Source organism: Cynara cardunculus, unplaced genomic scaffold (genome assembly GCF_001531365.2).
Source record: "Cynara cardunculus var. scolymus isolate 2C unplaced genomic scaffold, CcrdV1 Un_Scaffold_2564, whole genome shotgun sequence".
Classification (NCBI taxonomy): domain Eukaryota; kingdom Viridiplantae; phylum Streptophyta; class Magnoliopsida; order Asterales; family Asteraceae; genus Cynara; species Cynara cardunculus.
Genome location: NW_020201136.1, coordinates 53,878 through 55,660, shown reverse-complemented (window position 1 = coordinate 55,660; position 1,783 = coordinate 53,878). Strand labels below are relative to the sequence as shown.

At 32.4% G+C, this 1,783-nt stretch overlaps 1 protein-coding gene across 1 annotated transcript in view; it reads left to right on the top strand.

Moving 5' to 3' along the window:
* LOC112503127 (solanesyl-diphosphate synthase 1, mitochondrial-like) overlaps positions 1-951 on the top strand; it is a 6,363-nt gene extending 5,412 nt beyond the window's left edge. Inside the window, exon 4 of the mRNA XM_025107193.1 lies at positions 799-951. Within this exon, the coding sequence (XP_024962961.1) occupies positions 799-951 (153 nt within the window). The remainder of the gene's footprint in view (positions 1-798) is intronic.
* The last annotated feature ends 832 nt before the right edge of the window (positions 952-1,783 follow it).

Below are 1,783 nucleotides of genomic sequence, written 5' to 3'. Positions count from 1 at the left end.
TTTAATGGACCTTATTTGGCTTTAATGGACCCTATTTGGATTTAGTGGAACATATTGGGGCATGTTGATGAGAACAGTGACGAAGAAGAGGAGTTCTAATACTCGGATAGTGACTTTGAGGACGAAGAACTTGACTTGTTTGATCACTCTTCAGATGATTAGGCTTCATTTGTAAACTTTTAGTCTTAGTAAACTTTGTGTAGTTGTTTTAAAATTTTATTATTTCCATTTTGGGTTGTCATTTGTTGGGCAAACATTATAATTGCTTAAGTTAGATATTACGTATGTGTATATATATCATTATTTAGTTTGGGTTGCCATTTGTTGGACAAACATTAGGATTGTTTACGTTAGAAATTACGTATATATCATTATTTAGTTTGGGTTGGGCAAAYKTTMGGATTGTTTTGGATACAATTTTCGTATCTATTACTATTATTTTGCCTGGAAACGTCCCATTTACAGCCGTCATGCTGTCAAAATTGACTTGCAATCTTTTTTAAATCATATATAGGATGACTATTCAACGGGTCTCAGCCAAAGATACGGTAATGATCCCTCCACCTAGCCCTTAGTTAATAACGAGTTGTGGGAGCAAGCAGTTGGCGGAAGCAAAAAAACGTCGTCTATTAGGTTTGAGTACAACGAAGATCCCAATTGTGTCTTGACCGGGAACTATACAGAAGGTGGTTCATCGTCTTCGGATAAGCGGGTATGAGTCTCTTTTTCTTTTGATGATGTTTATCGACTTAGTTTATAATTCATATTAAATATTATAACGTTTTATTTATTTTATAGAAAATTGAAGCCTTAACTTCCCAAGTTATGGATTTACAAGAAGAAAATCACCACCGAAAGATGGTGAAGGAGCAACTTCAGTCACAAATTAATGATATGGCTGCTATGTTTAACGAACTCCCTCAATCACAATTCCCACCACCACCTAATTGAATATTGTTTGTTTATTTGGAACAATTTAGTTTGTTTGTAACATTGTGTGATACTTTAAATTGTATATTGTATGTTTGTAACAATTGTTTAGTTTAATGTATGATATTTGGTTGTATTTTAATTTTTTAGTTTTATTCATATTTTTACAGATTTACAGGTTTTAAATATTTATTGAAACAATAAATAAAAAATAATTTTTTTATTCTGGTAGATATATCCGCCGGTAATATTGAAAATTTATAATAATATTTAAAAAATAAATAAATCTTTAAATAAATATTAAAAAAATAAATAATATTACCGGTGGAAATATCCGTCCGGAAAATTTAAAAAGTTATTTGAAAATCTAATTTTATTAAAATAATTTTCCGGCGAGAAAATAAATCCGGCGGATTTCTGGCGGAAATATCCGTCGGTAAATTAAATTTTCATTTTAAAAATTTTCTTAAATTTTTTATTAAGTAAAATCAAAATTTCCTAATTAAGCCGGAAAAATAAAGCATTCGCCGGAAAACTCGACGGAAAACGAATCACCGGCGCCCTCTTTTCCGGCGGACAAATCCACCGGAAAAGAGGTCGTGTTTGGTAGAGTTTTGTTTGTTGTGCAGTAAGAGTCGTAGGGTCCTCTGGTTCATCGATGCCTTCTTCAATGGTTCCCCATAAATCTTGTGATTCCAATAGCACTTTCATTTGGATGGTCCAACGAAAGTAATTCCTACCATTTAGTTTAGGAAGTTGAGTATGTGATTGCATTTGCAGACCGTTTAGAGAACTTGAAGCCATATTTTAATGGCTCTCATACCAACTTGTCGTAAAACACAAACTGTTACCA